The 21,618-nt window shown below is 37.4% G+C and overlaps 1 protein-coding gene across 1 annotated transcript in view; it reads right to left on the reverse strand.

Moving 5' to 3' along the window:
* Positions 1–21,618, reverse strand: part of LOC141440304 (photoreceptor-specific nuclear receptor-like) — a 57,429-nt gene that overhangs the window by 14,506 nt on the left and 21,305 nt on the right. The window contains exons 5-6 of the mRNA XM_074104779.1: positions 18,431–18,534; positions 921–1,035 (exon numbers count right to left, since the gene is read on the reverse strand). Coding sequence (XP_073960880.1) covers positions 921–1,035; positions 18,431–18,534 — 219 coding nt within the window. The remainder of the gene's footprint in view (positions 1–920; positions 1,036–18,430; positions 18,535–21,618) is intronic.

Below are 21,618 nucleotides of genomic sequence, written 5' to 3' on the forward strand. Positions count from 1 at the left end.
GTAGGCCTATTTTGCATTGCGATGCTCTTAAATTGCTTTTTACACCCTTTGCTACAATATTTTGGCGCCCCTCTCTAGGTGCCACTCTAAAGTGGCCGCTACGTCGATCTACCCGCAGGCCTATTCTGTGTTGCGATGGTTTCATTCGTTATTTGTGGAAAAACATACCCAAAAACACCAAGGGCGACCACAGCTTCTCTTAACACTCGCTCTTGCTCCATATCACGCAGCGTCTCTGTCATATAGTAGTTACGTTCAGCACTAGCTAGCCTAACCTTGATCGGGGTACTAAGCTAAATGAGGATACCTTTTGGCTTACGTTTAAAAACAAGAGTTCAATACAAGAACCTATTATACTCGTACCACCCTCCTTGTCGTGCTATCTATCGCAAAAATGCGTATAATATGTGCATTATTTTATACAACAATCTTTCAGCAGATTTGAAACAAATGGAATATAATAAATTTGCAAAGGAAATTACTAGATGGCTTAACGTAAATTGCTTTTATAGTGTAAAAGAATTTCTATAATTTTATAATTGACATTAATTACGATGCACATTATATATATTGTATTTTATTTAAACACTGACATTACTATGCACATGATGTAATTTAATTTAATTTGTAATGTATGTAGAACTTTTGCATGTCGTTCACCGACTGAATACTGTACTGCTGTACCTTAACACCTGTTACGTTTATAAGTATTCTAGCAAATAAAAGAATTCTATTCTATTCTATTCTATTCTACAAGCTGCGCGTCTTCTCTCAAAATCCACCATCTAAATTATTAGTTTTCGTTAATTTTGTTATTTTTTGGCGCCCCTCGCTAGGTGCCTAGAGTGGCCGCTGCTTTGACCTACCCGCAGACCTGTTTTGTGTTGATGGTTTCATTCGTTCTTGGTAGAAAAACTTACCCAAAGACACCAACGGCGACTGCAGCTTCTCTTAATGCTCGCTCTTGATCCATATCACGTAGAGTTTCTGGTCGGATAGTGGCTGTATTGCGGGGCTGCCGTTCGTTCTGGACCGCTGGGGACAATACTGTTCGATAGTATAACATTGTTCTTTGTTTGGGGTACTGTTATTGGACAAGCACGGTCAGGTGGTTATTAATGGTATAGAGAAGACGAATTCGCAACGGCCTTATTTCCTAACACACTTGAAATCGCAATCGTTTTCACTTCTTTCTGTTTGAGGATAGAAAGTGATGGCGAATGGAAGTGATGACGTCAGAGCGTTAGACAATACGGCCTGTGTCCGGGAGCGTCAAAATTTGCATAATTTTCGCAAGTCATACCGTAATGTTTGTCCGAATCAGCGTTTGTCATAATTTTTTTCCCACTGAAATCTTGAATTTTCCAGAATTTTTTAAATGGTCATCCTATCAGTCAGGTTAGCCTTGCTATATAACAATTATGAACAATTATTAGATTCAGAGAAAAAGAGTTTATGTCAAACGATCAATCTGACACACATTACATTCCGACTTTCATGAAGTATGCGAGGGATTCGATTTGTAGCATTCGAACATAGCGGATGTAGACAATAATTTTGCTATTTCTGTTTCTTTGGCTAGTTGAAGTATAGTTTTGATAGTGTTTTATGCGGCGATTAACCTTAACAGTGAACAGTGATCACAAAATTTTATATTGCTCTCGTGTCTGACCTTTTTTAATGCGCAAGTGGTCTCCACGTGGTTTCTGGAATTTTACTATCAAGTTGCAAAAACTACAACCACCGTACAACGTGCCTCTCAAAGAGAGTTTACTTTGACACTGGCAAAATTGTCCTATTAATTAGGACAGAAAAGCCATATTTTAAAAGAGAAGAAGAAGAAGAATAAAGTATGCGAGCCGATATGGACCCTTTGTGTCCATATACAAAATTCCCAGAAGTGTTAAAGTACCTGCAAAGCATATGGTATGCGTGTAGTTCCTAACTCACATTGAGCCCGCGTGGGGCCTACAGCCCAAGCCCTTTCATTCAGGGACGTATAGGTATGGGAATGGGACGGTGGTGATTTTTTAGCACGTGAAAATGTAAGGTCTCAAGCAACAGTGAATTGTTTTTCATATACAAGATCCATTACTACCTTTGTGCGAAAACTTAAGCGTTCTGACAACTCTAAAGATATTTTTTTGGTCTTATAAAAGCTAACAGACTAGTTGTCTGTATGGGCACTTCCGATTTTGCGTCCCCAAGGGAACGAGAGGGGAATAGAAATGCAGTCGATTCTCTGTCTGCGAAGTTTTCGAATAAAGTGTAAGGGCTGCATTGGCACAAAGTTGCAGCTTCAGCTTTGTTCTGAAACATTATCTGGATGATTCAGTAAGGCTGTTATCATCATCATTATAAGACTGCACTTTATATCTCGGTATGGGTACTGGCAGAATACCAGCGCTACGGCTTACCGCAGCACAATGCTGAGCCAGCGCCTGTTCTTCAGTGCATCACATGGCTTCTCATTTATGTGTCTGATCTGTTTAATTGTTATTTAATTTATGTTTTTATTTAATTGTTAGTTTTATTACTCTTTAGCTACTAAGCCATGTCTTTGTTTTGAAGAATAAAGATTATATCTATCTATCTATCTATCTATATAAAATTCATTTATATTATTTCAGCACATGCTTTTTTATTGTGATTAAGAAATATTCCCAATGTTGATCGATCTTCTTAGAGTCCTAGTGGTTGTATTCTCTTTGGTTCATGCGTCAAAAGCGTAACTCCGATTTTAAACTGATACATTCAAACTAAACCAATCATCTTCTGAAATACTGAAATATTCGTACATACCTGATAAATTTTAAAACAAATGAAAGGCAAAGCATGTTTGTAGGTATGCATGTATCTTAATACTTTTGTCCAATATCTCTTATTTTAGAAACGCTTCTGCATACGGAATTCTTGTTTTCATAAATCAGAAACCTTAATCGACTTGTGCATATAAAAACGTGGTCTAATAAAAAAAAATTTTGTTGGTTTGGTTTGACCTCAACAGGATATCGTCATTACGATCATGTAGCGCACTTCTTTGCTTGCTTACATGGTTTCGTAAAAATACACGTATTTTTAAGAAAATTTTGTAATAATAAAAGACAGTAAGTACCCCAAAATCCAAAAAGGTATATAAAAGGTTTATAAACCCAACCCATCAGAAAAGAACCCTGCCCATGTCAAGATAACATGTACGAATAAAAAGCCGTCATCCGAAAATCTAACGATTGTTCGTTCGTACAGCTCACATAAAACTGCAAATGACACCCCCCACTCACCCTGGGGGGAGGTTTCTATTTGATTTTATTGCCCTCCCCCGTGCACCTTTTACTGGCCAACTTTACCTACCGATACAAACTAGTTGGAAGCGACGGGTTCGGTTGTAGTATTTTTAAAGACTTTAGTTAATGCACCTTCAAAGTAAGGAATACCTACTCGTCGATGAAAGAAAAATTATAGTCATTCTTGAGCTCCGTGTAAAGGTGGGCTGTTTGAGACTTCTGTCAAGTTTTTTAATTACTTAACAGTCTTACCCCCTTATTCATAAACGACAATCAAACCTATTTGAGTTAAAATGCCGCTAAAATTCGTTTGTCCTTATCTGTCACTTCGACATTTGTATTTGTTAGAAAGGGACAAAGCATTTGTTAGTTAACATAGGCTTGTTAAGTTTTATGAATAAGGGGGTTAATCTCTCGTATGTCTAGATACAGATAATTATGTACCAAAGTTAAAGTTATCTTTTTCCATTTTTATGTCAATTTGTTAAATTGGCTCCGTAGCAAAATTTCGAAAATGCATATATCTAAGTAAATCCCTAAAGACAAAACTGCGAAAATCAAAATTTATAATGTACAAAATTCCTAAAGATACATGACCGATGTTCAGTTGACCTACGTTTAAAATGTCTAATGTACAATATTAATAGTCCACGATAATTCTAACTGTATTAAGTATTTGTATTTCGTTCAGTTGACTTTAGCTAAAACGTAGATATAGCGTAACAAAGTTGACGGAGCTCCGCCAGGCGGAGCTCCTGTTCTGTGTAGATTGGGCCTTCGGCTCCGTGTTTGTCATGATTTCCCGAGATATTTTGCGTTTTAGAATGTCGAATTTCGAAGTATTGTCATTAGATATTTTGTACATAGGAATATTGATTTTCAAAAATATGACCAGCATTTTTAGGAATTTCGTAGGTATATTATAAATTTTGATTTTCGGAGTTTTATCTGTAGGAATATCGTACTTAGGAATATTGACTTAGGAATTTAGACAACCGGATGGCCAAGTGGTTAGCGAACTGACTATGAAGCTTGAGATCCCGGGTTCGATTCCCGGCCGGGGCAGATATTTGTATGAATAATAGGAATGTTTGTTCTCGGGTCTTGGATGTTTAATATGTATTTAAGTATGTATTTATCCATGTTATTTACTTTGGGACTAGGTCAATTGGTGTGAATTGTCCCGTGATATTTATTTATTTTATTTATATAAGTATGTTTACCCGTTGCCTATTATCCATAGTACAAGCTTTGCTTAGTTTGGGACTAGGTCAATTGGTGTCAAGTGTCCCATGATATTTATATTTATTGATTTTCGAAATTGTGCTAGAGCCGTGAAAATGATATTATCTGTAATAGTTGAACGAGACACTTACATGTAGATATTTTTCTTTACTTCTGATGGACGAGGGGTTAAGATACTCGAATTTAATATGTAAATTATGAGATGTTTCTGTTAGTAAGAACTAAGTTATTTGATTAGATGGGATTGATTTATTTACCAGGAATACATAAAAAAAATACTTATAATATAAATAAAATGGAATCTCTAGGGTACTTTAATAACAATAACCAGTGGGTTTAATATTTTTTTTACTATATGACTTCTTTACGTATTTAGTAAATATTTCTACATCTTCCATTACACGTCTGCTACTTAAATTTTCTAATTTGGTAATGTTAATACCATGTTTCCATAACCCACCAAAGTGAGGTACTACGTGCGAAGCTATACATCGCTTTTAGATTTGCTATTACTTTGATAGCGGGGTAGTAAAACCGCTTTATGGCTATGTTTTCGTCTTCGATTCCTCCCTTCGTTTCTTTTACGACATCCCTATATTTTGTATGTACGTGTGAATGTATGTATATGGTGAGAGTGTAGTGATGTTTCGTTTTCCACTTGAGTTGGCTGTCTTTAAGTTTTTTGTTTTGGTTTTGAACTGTTTCTTTTCCTTAAGTTCGATGGATAAAGTAAGAAAAAAATCAATACTAATACGGACACAGACACAATCCAATACGATAAGTTTATTTAGGCATGAACATATTTTTGCTTCGATTGTTGTTGAGTTAGCTATGTTTGTTGTATGATTGTTGAGTTGATACATTAGATTTTTACAGGAATAGGTAGTCAATACCCTAATGTATATAGTATTATTAGATTCCCTTTGTAAAAGATAGGCAGAAGTAGAAAAGGGGGGGGGGTTTCCTGTTTCAAAGCACATGTCAGTCGGATAGACGTAGCTGTCTTACACATTTGATGGTAAAATAGTAAGGTTTGACAGTAACTGCAAAGAATGTACAATGAGAATTAGCGGTAGAATGTTGAAATGAGACAATGTTTAAAATTATGAAATCATATACAATGAATATTGAAAATATAGTAGGTAAGTATTACGTATGTATAAGACATAAAATTCATCAACATTTATCCCAAAATAAAGTCTTACAACAATATTCGCAAAAAACTAAAATACTAAACTGTATTCAGCAACCGTTACCCAAAACCAAACAGTTAACTACCCACTAACCGACTCCCGTTTAAACTACGGTTAACTGACAAACTGAAACACAGATTAACCCACACATAGGGACCTCCCACCACCCCAACTATAAATCAACTCGCCCCTCCCACATCCGGCCGCAGCCATCTTTGAGATCTCACTTCCGGCGTTGGCGAAAGGGATGGATGTTAGTTTTTCTATAAGTAAGAGTGAGAGGGGTCGGGAGTCGAGAAGTGTCGCTTTTTGAGGAAGGCGTTTGTGGTAGTGTCGCCGTGTTGTGAAAAAAACAGCAGTCTTAAATGTGTGCGTGAGGACAGTATGACACTAACACGTAGTACGTAACACAGCATTTTCAGCTACTTAAATGTTGGTGAACAACTGAAAGAATAATGTAGTGCTCAGATGTAACACAATACATGTTGACTTTACTGACAGTGGGGTATTCTTTTGTAACACTACAAATTCCACAAAAGAAATCACAGCTTAAAATTAGATTAATTAGATGCAATTACACATTTTAGTGATTATCATCACCATCATCATATAGGTATTAGCCTTAGAACAAAGACCAACTGTAACTGAACTGTAGGACAAAGGCCTCCCCCATAGACTTCCATTTACTTTAGTTGGAAGCGGCCTGCATCCACTGTGGCGTAAACAAAACATTTTAATTTATGACGTACTTACTAGTAAGTACCTATCATATTTCCACTGAATATTGACTGAAGTCATTATCTTTAACACCAGGAAACAATTATTCACACAATTAATTGACTTGTTTATTTTGAACATTTATTGAACCAATCACGCTAAGGAAAATTCTAGACTATGATGCAATATAATTTTATAGGTAGGTACGTTATGTCATCATTATATTGTCATTCCAAATGTAACCACAATAATATCGGATGCTTTCAACGAATCAATTTAGCCATGACTTAGTGTCATGTCATGATGTGCTTTAGGTGCGTCGTAGGTATGTACATACCATCAGCCAAATAAGTGATCTACCACCCTAAAGTTGATAATCGTTTGCATTTCACAAAACAATGATGGATACAGACGTGTCTGTCAACTTGAAAGTTCCACTTTAGCAACCTATTAATTTGATAGGAACTTGTTTAAAAATTGATAGACCACTTATTTGGCTGATGTTATCTACATTCGAGGGCATAACGACGATGACTAGTACACATTTCTAAGCCCATGTTTACCACGAATTTTATAACAATCTATGAGTATTTGTGTGTAGTTCATGATTGTCTCCGGTTTCAGAATAGAAAGGGACCCATCTCTTCCCTTAGGTATAGTAAATGTTGACCAAGAGACTTAATGTGAGGGTAGGCAGATTTCTATTCATCATCATCCCAGCCTATAAACGTCTCACTGCTCGTAACAGGCCTCCTCTCAGAATGAGAGAGCTTGGGCCGTAGTTCCCACGCGGGCCCAGTGCGGACTTCACACACACCACTAAATTGTGGTTCGTTTACCGTAAAGCTCGTGGTAAATTTCAAACGTAAATCCGCAGATGATTTCTGAAAAATTCAGAGGTGCGAGCCGGGGTTTGAACCCACGATCCTCTGCTTGAGAGCCATAGGTCAAACTACTCCGCCACCACGGCTTTAGCTTTCTATTGCCAAGTATGAACTTCAGGCTCCAGAACAGCGGTGTGGAAGTCAAGGGAAAAACACCGCACTATTTACCCAAGAAAGTCGTCAGGATAGAAGGTTTGCCAGTAATCCTCAATCAATGATCACTCTGTCAAGCAAGTAGATGAGAAGATATTTATGTGTTGGGTATTAGCGGTGCATTTATCGATACCGATACGGCGGATAGGCATCTCACGGGCTTCCTGAAGCCCGTGTTGCTCTAAGTTCGATCGATTTATTTATTGCTCTAAGTTGCATCGATTTATTTTTTCGGTTACAGGCTCATTCTGGCGTCATTTTAGGCCATTATTCTGATCAGAATAACAACAGAATTTTCGTATAACCCTCTCCGACTGAAGGACTGATGGTTCAGACTGATGAAAATTAACTGTTTTCAATGGTACCTCTATTCGTCAATCCGATGTAAATGATAGAAAACCAGAATGATAAACTGAGCTAACGCCAAAATGAGCGTGTAACAAGTCTTAAAGGTGAAATAAGGAATGATAACGCGATGTATTGCTGAAGTCGTGATTTATGTACTGCTTACTATGTATGTATTTGCCGTTCGGAGCTCGAAACAAAAAGATGGTTTTATTTTTTCTTTCTAATTTGAATCTTTAGGAAAACGAAGAAAACTGACGTGTCCCGAGTGACATTAACATTCTCTAGTTATACTGTATAGATTCTGATGACCAGTCAAAATTTTGTCCAATTGAAACTACTGAAGCTGAACACGAAAATGCACAATTTCATCCCTGTGGTAAATAAAGATGAGCAAGCACTTTAATTTATTACTTCGTAGACAAAGTCACAGACAACAGCTAGTTTAGTGTATTGTTCCCATAATTTAACTCGCCCTTTCGAATCCACCGTGACAGAAAACGAAATAACAGTAAATAAAAACCTATTATCCTTACATTAACCCAATTTTATCAACAAATTCAATCAGCAAAGTTTAACGCCGAACAAGACTCTGGCAATCAAACTTCGACTCAACCCAATGAGATCCAACAATGAAACGTTGATTCAATTCAACTCTTAAAGAAAGCGTCAGAAACGCGTAATGAGGTAACGGGGGTTGAGGGGTTGGTAGAAGTAGAGATGTGCCAAACACCATCGAGTACCGGGATGAAATTTTATTACTCTTTGTATCAAAAGTTAGAAATCGTAAGTTTGCCGGATTAACACTAACTGTTAAAATACTGACGTGAATAGCCCAGGTAGAAATTGTAAGATATTCTTAGATGAATCCTCATACGAGTAAAAACATAAATAGTAACGTGATTCTGATTGTCTGACAGATATAAATCACATAACCTAAATCACTGGAGTTATAACTCCAAAATTTCGCAGACATTATTCATCAACGACCATAGAAAAAAGGGATTTTTCAAAATCCCCACGTGATAGAAAACTAGCAAATTTTTAGCCTTTCACGGGAGCAAACCCGCTAGATAAAGTTAATTTGTAGATAAAACTGACTAATAGGGTTCCTAAATGATGAGTCCAAGGAAAATATTTTAATATTGTGGGTACCTAGCTAGTATATGAAATATTAAATGAGGAAAGTATGAAGAGAATAATAATTACGTATTAGTCTGCCAATGTACAATGATAATATATATATATATATATAATATATAAAATTAATATATATAATATATAATTCATATACAATTTGATTGCGGTTTTCCTTCACGAATAAACATTATACTCAACCACGTGACAATATATAAAAAAGAGTCAATTAGCAATAAAATACACGTAAATTCTTCTGAAATTAAAACACAGCCATACTTTTTCAGCTAAAAGCGAGAGAATTCGTGACTACGCGAAACAATCATAATCATGATACTTCAATACAGATTTCGCCAAAATTCCAACCTAAAATGACGAGGCACATCATTAGTCGGGCCCCAGGAGCGAGCCCTGAGGCACACCCGCCCTCTTTATCACTTTACTCTGTTACTCTGGCTTTGTATTATTTTGCTCTCGGCTCTGTGAAAAGGAAAGCGTAATTCGGTTACGTTTTGAGATGTCGACGGTAGTCACAATCTAATTATTCAAGGCACTGCGCTTTACATCGTCAAAAGCCTCAGCTAGTTCTAAAACAATTAACGGTTTCGCTGTAATTTTGGTTTATTCAAATGGACTGGGTGACATGAAGTTTTAGGTTTGTTCGTTAGCGTAATGTGAAACGTGGAGGTTAGTGTTGTGAAAGTTTTTAGAATCGTGTACAGAATTTAATAGAGGGGTTTCATTAATTAAAAGTTAAGTATCTCACAAACGCATTACGCCCACTAAAAATATTGATAATAAGAATAAAAATGGTTAAGTATATATGTAAGTATGGTATGGTGATGGTTAATGATTTAAGGGCGTTATTTATAAGTACCTATCTATATACATACTTCAAAGGGAAAAATCAGTGGCGTGGCGTAAAAACTCAATTTTCACCAGAGGCCGTATTGCCTAATGTTTCTGACGCTCGCTATCGCAATCAAATGACAGTTTTTGTATGCGAAATCTGTCATTTGACGATCGCGTGCGTCGGAAACGTTAGGCAATACGGCCTCTGGTCTCCTAAATTTTTGACATGACATCAGTAATGCCATGTAGGTGTAAAGCAGAGCTTGTGTACATAACTACTAATTACGAAGTGTGCATAACAAGACATACCTCTAGCTTACGCTCTCGGTTTCTCTCACTTCTTGGGTTGCCTAATGTAAATATTTACTTCACACCACTGAAACCCACAAACAAGGAAGAATCCTTTGCCACTTCCAACTGAAGCAACTAGAGGTGTATGGGGGAGGCCTATATCCAACAAGAGACGTCTTTCGGCTGATAAGATGATAATAACGATGACGATGATAATAAGGATTATTATAAAGTTACCTAATGAATTATAATTGTGTACTAGAAAAAATATAGCGTAACTAGACAGAAGCCAGTAAATACGAAAAAGAGTAGAAAGCAGGGAATTAAAGATTCATTTGTAAAATTAAATGCTAATGGCACAATTTTGAGTTTTAATCCACATGGCACCTCCTTCGCGGGGCTTGAGCCGAGGATTAAGGGAGTACACTCGGCTTCTTTATGCTCTGAATATAATTTTGTATCAACAATGTTTACTATTTCATTTTAGCTTTCAGAATTTAAGTTATGGTGTACTGAATAGGCTGTACCTTCGATTCGATTTCCACTTGGTACCTTGTACCTACTCCGTTTCCAAAAATAACATCGTGGTTTTAATTGACGTTGTTATAAACAACAGTGTGAAATTTCATGGCATACCCAGCAGAGGAGATTTCGAGATTTTATCCCGATTCCGTGGGAACATCGGGATAAAAAGTAGCCTGTTTTATTCTAGATATCTTCATACCGAAATTCATTCAAATTCGTCCTCTCATTTTTGCGTGATTGAATAACAAACATAGGTACATATATTAAGTACATATCCACATAATGTAAACCGATTTAGATGAAATTTGGTAGGTAAAAGTACACATAGTTTGAGTCTTGGGAAAGGACATTTAGGATAGTTTTTAACCTGGAAAATTGCATAGTTCCGGCAGGATAGGCAGACTACAGACTAGTTTATAATATTAATAGGAAGTAGTATAACCTGTATAACCATATTAAGAGTAAGAGTAATGTTAGTGAGAAATAGTATAACTATATTAAGAGTCCGATTGTACACCGAATCCGACGTCGCGTACCCTAACACTTAACTGTTTATACCGAAGTTAAGGCTGCAGTAACAGACACTGATTAATGCGATTTTAATCCCTGCACAAAACCCTTAAATCCAACCCTGAATTAATGGCCCACCTTCCAAAAGGTCACATCCACCAACCCCCCAATGCCAACCGTGTCCTCTCGGCAAAGGACCCAAAATCCAATGAGACACAAACACAAACAATTGAATAAAGCCCCATCGAAATTCGAAACTTAAATCCAGATTTCTAACTTTTAAGCGAACAAATATGACTTCAAAGTGTATTAGTACAGGGTTGAGTTTAAAACCGCTAGAACATAAATTTTCTTTAACACAAATTCAACTTTATTTTAACGGAACGAAAATTTAGAATCCTTCGTTGTAGATTGTGGGAATCAATAACCATTAAGCCGAATCAAGTTGACAGAAGTCGTTTAAGAGTGAGACGGGGATAGGGTTTTGCAGCGGGTATGAGGAGGACGACACGGTTTCGAGGGTTCCTCTTTGATTAAATGGCGGGACATCGGCAGATGAGACCTGCACCTGATGTATTTGATTTTATTTCGCAATTATGGGGTAACTTTATTGTTCTGTGAGCCGAATTGGGATACAGGGGTTTCTAAAAAAAGGTAAAGGTAAGTAAATGAAATTTTTGAATCTGACATGTTTTTGACAGGATTTTTTTAACAAGTTAGCTTTTTACCGATGACACTATTTACCGGCCGTACAATACCGACATGAAAATACCGACCTGATATTTCGTGTACACGCCCTTAGAAAATCTTGTATCGGGTCGATATTTCCATATCGGTGTTATCCGTGCCGGTAAATAGTGTCATCCCTTTTTACAAGATGTAGTCAAGTGAAGGTAAAGTACCTACTACTTACAGAGTTTACAAAGTACTGCGCGTAGCTTGACGCACTAGGCCACTTTAAAAAAAAAACCTTAATTAATGAACTAGTTCTCCTTCTCCTTCTATTTTTGTGTGTTTATGTTTTTTTTTGTTTATTTGTGAGTAATTGTGTCCTTAAATGCTATTGTATTTGTGTGTCTTCTGTATAAGTGAATAAATGTCTTCTTTCTTTCTTTCTTTCTTTACCTACTTTAATTTATATTATACAGCTTGAACACTGTATTGTATGATAGTTTGAGTCATAGATATATTTTACTGCAGTTAATAATGATATTTCTTAGTATTTTAATTTCACACTCTTTTTTGCGACCCGTCGACATCATTAAAACCATACAGTAGGTAGAATATCTAAGTCCATAATTTCGTGCGAAAATTTTAAAAGTTCTCAATCAAACCGCATCTTGTATGCCCCGCAGCCGAATCTAATAGAACGTACTAACAGAACTGTACATTCGACTCATTAGGGCACTACAAAGAACGCCCCAGAGCGTATTTAAATGAGGGAGTAACCGCAGTGTATTAATTTAGTGTCTAATTGTTGTTAAAGGCGTGGTGGGCGTCATTGTGCTCTGAGAGGAGTGGATTAGTTGGTCTGTCACACGCTTAGGCACTAATCGTACCTTAGAACAACCGCACTGCACCGTTCCTGCCTTATACTTATTTATCAAATCTATATTAAGATCGATCAGTATTATGGTAGGTTCATTTGCCTATTCTCGGTCAGCTCAGCTGTTTCCACCATAGGTGCTGAGCGAGGAGAGCTAAATGAAGCGTTTCATTAGTTCATAAAAACCCATTCCTTGCTATCCTCGCACGTCTCTGATGTATCACAGCCTAAACAGGTTACTAAAAAAAATGTTACTGACACATAAAACTGATTACCGTGTAAGAATCAATATGTTGAAAGCTTGTTGAAAGACACGGTCATTATTGTAAAAGCGTTCACAATGGAGTGAGCCGCAGGGCAAGGGTTAGAGGCACTAATGACACGCTGAGAGGGAGGAGGCGATGGTGAGAAAATGGTACAGTTGCGTACACATTTGGTTATTGACAGCTAGGGGTCATCCGCAAATTAAGTGACATGAACAGAAACAACATTACATTTTTCTATGCAATTGTACAGCATTGGCTATAATAAAATTGACCTTGGTGCGCTGTAAATTTCGAAAGTGAAATCACATAAAATAAAAAGACGAAACAAAACACAAATAATATCACAATAAAGAAACTTGAATATATTTAAAAGATAGGTACATACGTTTTATAACTACTTATTTTTGCTGACTGAAAAGGAAAAGCTACTAAAATTCTGCTTACGTTACTCGAAAACCCCTTTGATAATCACTCTTAATTTATCACTAACAACCTTATTGATAATTTATTTTACCAGGCGTTAACTTTATCTCTTTATGGAGTTTACAATAATAAGGAGCTGTACAGAGGTATGGTTGTAATATCAGCGGCGTTTTAGCCCATGTAGCGCTCGTGTGCAATTATTACTTTAGCGGCATCTAGGAAGCGCGCGGTCAAAATGGAATAGGTACAAAGTGCCGCGGCCGGCGCCCCTAACACCGCTGCGCCCGCGTGCAACGCACACCCTGCACTATAGGTAAAGACGCCTGTATCTTAAGGGGCTATTTTACCACCCACTGATTAATTTTATTTGACGGATAAATGTGATGCCGTCTCCGTCTATTCGAACAAAACAAATAGAGACGGCGTCACATTTATCCACCAGATAAATTTAATCAATGGATGGCGAAACAGGGGGTCAATGAGATTGGATCTAGGATCCGTTTAAATCATGTATACTGTTTGTTTCGATTTACTTCTCAACTAGGTATTGCCCGCACTCCGTCCGTGTAGTATTCGTTTATCGCTATCCCGTGAGAACTCTGTCCAAGGCTCAAACTATCTATTTACCGAATTTCATCTAAATCGGTTCAGCGGTTTAGACGTGAAGAGGTAACAAACGAACAGACTTACAAACTTTCGCATTTATAATATTAGTGGGATGCATTGTTTAAGAATAAAGATACGGGTGTCTGAGTAAGCTGTACGGGTCTGCAGTGGCGTGGCGATTTAACAACTCCATTGCCACCGTATTACATGACATCAATGATGTTAATGTTAAGTATGGCAAAGGGTTGTGTACACTAACTAGATGGAGTTCGTGTAAACACCTGACTCTTCGAGTTGCCTAACGAAAATGTTCACTTCACGCCATTGCTGTTCGATATCATCAACCAGTATATTTGAAGCGTAACGAACTCAAACTATTTTTGTTACTAATTTCTTAAAATAAAACTTAAGTATCCAAAATGACCCAAAAAAGTCGTTAGTCGCGCGACGGGTTAAAATTTCCCACGCCATTGCTGCCACTGCCAAATAGTAACTGGCAACAATGTTAAAAAAAACAAACTGCTGGGTTGCCTAAATTTTAACCATTCTCGAAACGCCCTTTCTACACTCACCGTAAAGCTAGTATATGTAGATATAGAGATATACTTTTTAGAATTCCGAAGTCAAAACTGACACGTTCGAGATTGACAGACTCGTTTTTTCTGATCCCTTCCTTTTTTTATCGGTCCAGGAATGCAGTCCCTAGTTCCTAGTTCCATATTTCTGTCGTGCGGGAAACAGTTCCGTTTAAAGCGGACGGTGCTAGATTGCCCACCATCAAGGTTGGTGAGGATCAAATTATTGACGGTTACATGAAGTACCGAAGATTGTACTAAAATTAATGTTAAGAAAATAGAAAAGAAGAAAGAAAGAAAATATTATAATAAGAATTGTGAATAGTTTTGTTTAGTGTTGAAAGATAATACACAACAATTAAAACTTAAAAACAAATTTTCTAATAATCTGAAGATCGTTGTTCACACCACGGCAGAAAGGGGTTAAATAAAAAAAAAAACTTTAAAAACCGGCACGCGTCGGCACGTGGCCCAAACCGCTCCGTATACAAATTATGGCTTATACAACCCTAAAAATGTTTTTTTACATTCAATTTGTTTGAGTTTAGTCGTGCATACGTTTGTTAGTTTAGTGAACTGGTGAATGCATGGATTGGTATGGTGTAAGAATTTAAATGATGAGCTTGTTTGCTGGTCTTTGCGCATGCGAATTTCAAATGTCTTTGATTTTTTGGGGTTGAATCTCCGTAAGGGCCAAAGATACATAGATATAGTGCATATTGTATTTCCATCGGGAAATGCCGGAATACGGAATTTCATCGAATTCTAGAACTAGATCTGCCAAAAATAAGTCATATGAAGATCGAATTCTAGAACTAGATCTGCCAAAATTAGAAGAGCGAAGAAAACGAGGCGACCTTATAGAGACATATAAAATTTTGCATGGTCACTACAATGCTCCAAGCATCAAAAACCTTTTTGGGGTTAGTGAAAATACTCGTTTGAGGGGACATTCCTTGAGACTGATTAAGCAACCAAGTGCAAGCAACCCTAGGAAACATTTCTTACCCTATCGTGTTGTTAACTCGTGGAATGCTCTCCCAGAACTTGTGATAAGTGCACCTTCAGTGAACAGTTTTAAAAGTAGACTAGACCAAATACTTAAAGAAGAGAGACTAAAAACACAAGTGCAGTGATGTACACGCATCAGCTCTAAGAGCTGCTAGTGTATCATTTCAATAATAATAATAATAATAATAATTCGTCGGTGCACCTAAAGTGTATGTATGGTGTATGTGTGTGTACGAAGTATTTGTATGTATGTAAACTCTTTATTGCACATAAGAATAAAATAAAATGAGATAATTACCTACAAATACACAGAAAGATTATCCAACGCATTGTTAAACTTAGGCTCTTTTTCACCATACATTGAAAAATAATATAGTATAGCACAGTAACATAATGAGGGCTATCGTTTTTTGTCTCACTAGATGGCGCACTGTTGCATGAGGTTTTTAAGTATGACTTTCAAAGTCTGTTATTACGGGCGTGAAAACAAAGTTTAGATTAAAATCATATTGAATACACCTTAAAACCGTACCATAAAAATATCGAGCATGCCACAGTGTTGCATAGTCCCCGTTTTGTTCGGAAATAAGGGAGGACAAAGGTTTCCCTGTCTCAAAACACAGACATTCATTGCCCCGGAACGCATATTTGCCATAATTAATTTCAGATATTGTAAAATATTCACAAAATTATTCTTATTATAAATAAACCCGCGTAGCTGACCCAATAACTATGAGATTTGACATTTCGGAGACCTCACGCTGCACTAGCGCCTCTAGCGGTGAATTCATACGCGATAGCCCTCATTGTAGCAATTTAATCCATCCATCCATACTAATATTATAAATGCGCAAGTGTGTATTTGTGTGTTTGTATATTTGTCCGTCTTTCACGTCGAAACGGAGCGACGGATCGACGTGATTTTTGGCATGGAGATAGTTTATGGGCCAGAGAGTGACATAGGCTACTTTTTATCCTGGAAAAATGTAGTTCCCAAGGGAACAGCGCGCGATAACCGAATTCCACGCGGGCGAAGCCGCGGGCAAAAGCTAGTCATTTATATAATTTTATGTTATTGTAGAGACTGTATCCTGCAGACAAACGGTGAAAACATTTTGCTGGACTCTGTGAAAAAAAAACTGTATTTTTTGAAATAATATCAAAAAATATATTTCATTAATTTAAAAAAAATTGACATATCTAATGCCGTCTCTGTTTGTTTGTCCGAATGAATAGAAATAGCATCACATTTATCTGTCAAATAAACATGCTTTTACATTCTGCTAAACTGAACTAATAAGCGATAGTAGGGGTTAGAGTTTACGGTGACTCACTAGATATACACCTAGAATTCGTAGCTACTTAATAAAATAAACTAATAAAAACCATTTCGGGGGCACGTCAGCAATAATAAATTACGCCTAATTGACCCTAGTTCACAAACTAAAACATTCACTCCGATCAACTAACAACTCTTAACAATACTATGGATTGTTTGCTTCCCTAACTGCGTTTGTAAGTTGGTAACAGTGTGTATGACGGGGCATGCGTCGAGCAGATTTGTTCTTTGTCGGATTTGATGTGTTTTGATATGTTTATACTTTATACAAGTTGTTAAGGTATGTTTGTTCAGCGTGAGAATGTTAGGGTACACGGGGAAAATTAAACAAAAGGTATATTATAGATCACTAGATGTTGCCCGCACGCGCACTCCGTGCCATCCCGCGGGAACTACTCAATTTTATGGGATAAAATAACTATGTCCTTCCCTGGGACTCATACTATCATATAGTAGACGAGACAAGGTAACAAATAAATGAACAGACTTACAAACTTGGGCTCCACAGAAAACTAGCTTTACTGCCCTTTTTGGTATCCTGCCGTGTCACCAAGTAGCATAGTTTTAGTGCTAGTTTTAGTCTTAGTTTTAGGTGGTACTTATGAAGCCAAAATAAATCTTTCTTTCTCTTTCTTTCAAACTTTCGCATTTATAATATTAGTGGGATAACTAGTATCTTTAATCACTGAACTTCTGTTGAACGTTGCAAGTTAAACTGAGTCCGTATGTCTGTCCGCTGTAGAGAAAATCAGTCATCGGTCCGGTCATCAGATAGCAGTAAATAGTTCCAGTTCCTCTCCAAAAATAGATTGAGAAGTACTGGCCCTATACTACGAAGTGCAAAATATGTACTTCGTATCTTGCCGTCCCACTGACGCATATAGTATTTAATATGAGAATGAGAGGGACGGTAAGATACTAACTTCGGTTTTTGGGTTTCGTAGTAGCCCCCCTTCTACCAAAGACAACTAATTCGTGGGTTTTACCAGAAGTAAACGTTACACGGTGCTCAAAATGAACACACAACTCTACTGCTATTTGTTTTGTTCGAATAGACGGAGACGGCATCACATTTAACCGTCGGTTAACGCTAATCAATGGATGGTGAAACAGCCCCTAAATGTTTCAGGATTTTTATAAAACTAACCTAACCTATAAAGTTCTACACAATAATAGTCTTCAAATAAACCCCGAATAGTTTTATGAACACTAGGTAATTATGGACCCTGAGTCCGAAAACAAATATTTTTAATTTAATTTAGTTAATTTTTTTTTCAGCGAAACGAAAGGATACCGTAAACTGCTTCAACTTTGCCTTCTGGCCCCAACATTGCCTGATTCCATTTAGAGTCGATAACTTAGCACTCTTATAGGTTTTAAACTTTTATCTACACGGGAATTATTATTACGGGGGATAAAAGTTTAAAAACCTAGAAGGGTGCTAGTTATCGACTCCAAATTGAATCAGGCAATGTTGGGACCAGAGGGCAAAGTTGAAGCAGTTCACGGTACCAAACTGGAGACTTACCATCTTTGTTCATTCCCATGGTGAGGCACTTCTTAAGGCGGCAAGCCTGGCACTGGTTGCGATGCGCTTTGTCGACCACGCAGCGGCCCGTGCCCGCTTGACACCTAAAAAAAAGTATTTATTAGTTCTCTATTTACACCGATTTGGAGCCCGAGCGTCAGCGAGGGCTTTAAAAAGACGAGGGAAATATAAATTACTTAATGTGAGGTGCATAATCTGCTATTCTTTCAACTATTACAGGAATAGTAGACGAAAAAAATACTCATGCTAAACAATTAATAGGAAAGAAATGTCACTAGCACTCTGGCTAACCAAACACACAAAGTTTTTTTTAAATACGCGGCTACTCACTATTTTTGATAGAATTGATAGTAACAATTTTCTGTACGCAATCTGTCAAATTTCATATATTTCAATAAAGGATTTTCATACATTTTTTCTGCTCTAGAGCAGAAAAGTCCCGCTTTGTGGTGGGTATTTAGTGCGGTTATGATGAAATTAAAGCATAGTTGGAAGAAAACAATTTTTATGCGCTAGTCTATAGAGCATAAAAATCTAAAGTTTAGTGAATAAGCTAGTCTAGTCTAGTTATCGTCCTCATCATAATATCATATCAGAAGTAGGACGTTAGGTACGTCCACTGCTGGACATGGGCCTCCTCCATACGCCTTCTTAAGGCAAAAGGCGAACCTCCAAAGCTTTTGCCAGAGGACCAAACCTCCAGTTGCTTCGGTGGATATGGCCTGCATCCCCGTTAGCCTACGGCTTTAACCAGGTCATCCGTCCATTTCGTTAATGGACGTCCTACGCTGCTTGCCGATCCGCGGTCTCCATTTGAGATCTTTTCGGCCCAATGACCATCTGTTCTCCGCGCTCTGACCTGACTATGATCATGAACATTAGCTAATTCGCTTGATTAAAAGTTATGTGAGTAAGCTAGTCTAGAGTATAGATGTGTTAAGACTTCGTATAAGAAAAATAAAAACTTTCAAGACACAAACATAACTAAGCATTATGTAGTCTGACTTTGGTTAAGTGGTCTGTTGTGTCGTAAGGTACAAGAAAAATCAACACAAATGTTCATTTGCAATGTTGCTGTTTAAGTATTTTTTGCAATCGAAGTGAAAAGTAGTGTTTGTTAATGAAACCCATTGCACTTGTTGTACCTATAATATACTATTTTGTTAGTTATATCCCAATGCACTTGTCTTTTAAGCACTGAAGTTTTTTGTCATGTCAAATTCAAAACACTTCGTTAAAACTAAACACAAAAAGAATTACAATCCACGTCGTCCCCCTATAATGGAATCAAGCAATCAAATCCCACTAATCCCTACCAAAAACTGGCAACACCAGAGCCAAAGAGAACGCATCTGTAGCGAGTCTATGGCAAAATTACAATAGAGGGGCTGGCAACACTTGAGTCCACTTAATCCGAACTGGTAAGCATATTTCTATTCTTGTTGCATCTGTGCCCATCTATGAGAGAGAGGTTATGGTCGCGGAGAAAGCGAGAAAAAGCTAATAGTTGACATAGAATAGAATTATGAAATTTTGTAAGCAAGGCACACTGCATAAACAAAGTAATCAGAAAAATAAGTATGTCAGAATTAATTGTGTTGTAGCTATGCTGCAATGGACCGCAGTAGCAGCAGCAGGGAGTAAACATTTTCTTTAAGCAACCTCGTGAGTGACACAACACAAGAGCAAGTTAGTTATCTTCGGATATAACTCCCTGGAATTAGAGTAAACAAGCTTTGTTAATTTTAATACTTGTCATTACTGACGTATTATAACAAAGCTTGTTTCATGTATCATGTAAGTACAAAATTTAGATGATTCAGTGGGAATCGAGTTTTCCCAACGCCTCGATAGTTTGTGAATGGGTACGTGAACGAAAATATATACTGAGTTAAATAAAGAACTGAACTAGAGTCGATTCAATTGAAATAGGTCATTTATGTATTACCTTGTAAACTAGGTATTCCTACGGCTGGCTATAGGTACCTGATTGTAACTAGTTTAGCGATAGGGTAGTTGACACAATCACAATTAAACAGATACGTTTAAGCAATAAATATTTTGCCAAAAAAATTGTGGCCACTCTTCACTGCCGACTATTTGTTTAGAAACAATTAAAAACTAGTTAAAAACTAGTAGGGCTAAAATATTTTTTTACTAGGGTCGCAACTTAGAATTATTGTTTTATGGTATCAACTACTACCCAAGCCCGCATCCGCATCACTCAATCCGCTCCCGCTATTCCTCTATCACTCTGTCGAGAGTCTGCGGCTCCCTGTTTTTGGGGTATTTAAATGTGATGAGAATTTAATTTTCGTTTTTTTACGGCAAGTGCATTTTGCTGCTTGCTGTTCACTGTTTACTGTTCTGGTGAATAATTTTATTATATTGATATACCTACTCGTAGCAGCTTTTAACAATAGCGTTTTATTTATAAATTAAGGTTATGTTTTTATGAATTTATAAAGTTTAGTAAGAATGACACTTTAACCTGTCTCGTCATCATCATCATCTCAGCCGTAGGACGTCCACTGATGGACATAGACCTCCCCATAGACCTCCAGTCGCTTATTCTTAGCACTCCCTGGCCCGCCGTTACTGCGACCGCTGCCGTGCAGGACTAGTGGAGCTGCCGGGGACTAGGGGCCTGAGTAAGAATTGTGCTTTCATTTGAGGTTTATGAGGAGGTGTTGCCAATACTCGCCACGCTTGGTAAGCGGGTCTGCGAGCGCAGTATATAGGATGTTAGGGTAGCCACGAAGACGCTGCTGCCCATCTTCTGGTATTATCCCTCAGCCGGTTTCTACGGCGCCCACGGGAAGAGAGGGGGAGGAGGCAACATGTCTTAACTAAACCATATACTTATTTATTTATCAACCGAGCGAGCGCAAAGTGTGAGCGAAGAGTCTCCGTACGTCTGTCTGGGTCGCATTTCTTAACCGATAGTCGTGATGTTTTTTTATTCGGTTTTCAGAAACTTTACAGTAGATATGTCGGACCCGTGGGGAGTAAAAAATTAGATAATTTAAATAATTTATTGAATCAGGCATTACTTTGCGGAGGTCCATATCAATGAACTAAAATAATTTCCTTGCTCACCCGCGACCTTACGATAGCTAAGCTTATGCAAAATATGCGTGTTCATGCAGTTCCTCCACCTCCACACT

The sequence above is a fragment of the Choristoneura fumiferana genome, chromosome 22, assembly GCF_025370935.1.
Source record: "Choristoneura fumiferana chromosome 22, NRCan_CFum_1, whole genome shotgun sequence".
Taxonomy (NCBI): Eukaryota; Metazoa; Arthropoda; class Insecta; order Lepidoptera; family Tortricidae; genus Choristoneura; species Choristoneura fumiferana.